General features: G+C 53.6%; 1 protein-coding gene across 1 annotated transcript in view; it reads right to left on the bottom strand.

The window, feature by feature from the left end:
• Positions 1–257: 257 nt before the first annotated feature.
• ANXA9 (annexin A9) overlaps positions 258–616 on the bottom strand; it is a 10258-nt gene continuing 9899 nt past the window's right edge. The window contains exon 11 of the mRNA XM_008074294.1: positions 258–323. Within this exon, the coding sequence (XP_008072485.1) occupies positions 258–323 (66 nt within the window). The remainder of the gene's footprint in view (positions 324–616) is intronic.

Below are 616 nucleotides of genomic sequence, written 5' to 3'. Positions count from 1 at the left end.
CAGACTGGAGTGCAGAGGCCGCTCCCAGCCACCGCAGCCTTGACCTGCTGGGCTCCGGCGATCCTTCCTGCTCTTACCCATCTCCAAGGAACTGGAACCACAGGCGCACGCCACCACACCCGGCTAATTTTTTTGATTTATTGTAGAGATGAGGTCTCACTGCCCAGGCGGGTCTCGAACCCGTGGGCTCAGGCAATCCACTCACCTCAGCCTCCCAAAGCGTGGGATTACAGGCTGAGCCACCGAGCCAGGCTGCATCAACTCTTGAACAGCACCACCACGGCATGCAGGCTTCGGAACCAGACTTCAGAAAGCCATTCCATCTGCCAAAATGATGACTACTTTATCTTTTTCGAATTTTGCATTTTCTGAGTGAATTTGTTATTTGTAGGTTTCAGGGGGGGCAGTTCTACTAGTAGAACTGATCAATACACAGATTGGTGAATCAATAAACAGAAGGACTGGATTCTGCTGGTGGAAGTACTCAGACCAGGATCACTAGTTTAAGGATGGAGAAACGAGCCAGGCTCGGTGGCTCAGCCTGTAATCCCGCGCCTTGGGAGGTTGAGGTGAGTGGATTGCCTGAGCCTGCGGGTTCGAGACCCGCCCGGGCAAC

This window comes from Carlito syrichta, unplaced genomic scaffold (genome assembly GCF_000164805.1).
Source record: "Carlito syrichta isolate Samal-C Ts95f unplaced genomic scaffold, Tarsius_syrichta-2.0.1 Scaffold316387, whole genome shotgun sequence".
NCBI classification, from domain to species: Eukaryota; Metazoa; Chordata; class Mammalia; order Primates; family Tarsiidae; genus Carlito; species Carlito syrichta.
Note: the sequence above shows the minus strand (reverse complement) of the source record. Positions and strands in the feature narration are given on the sequence as shown.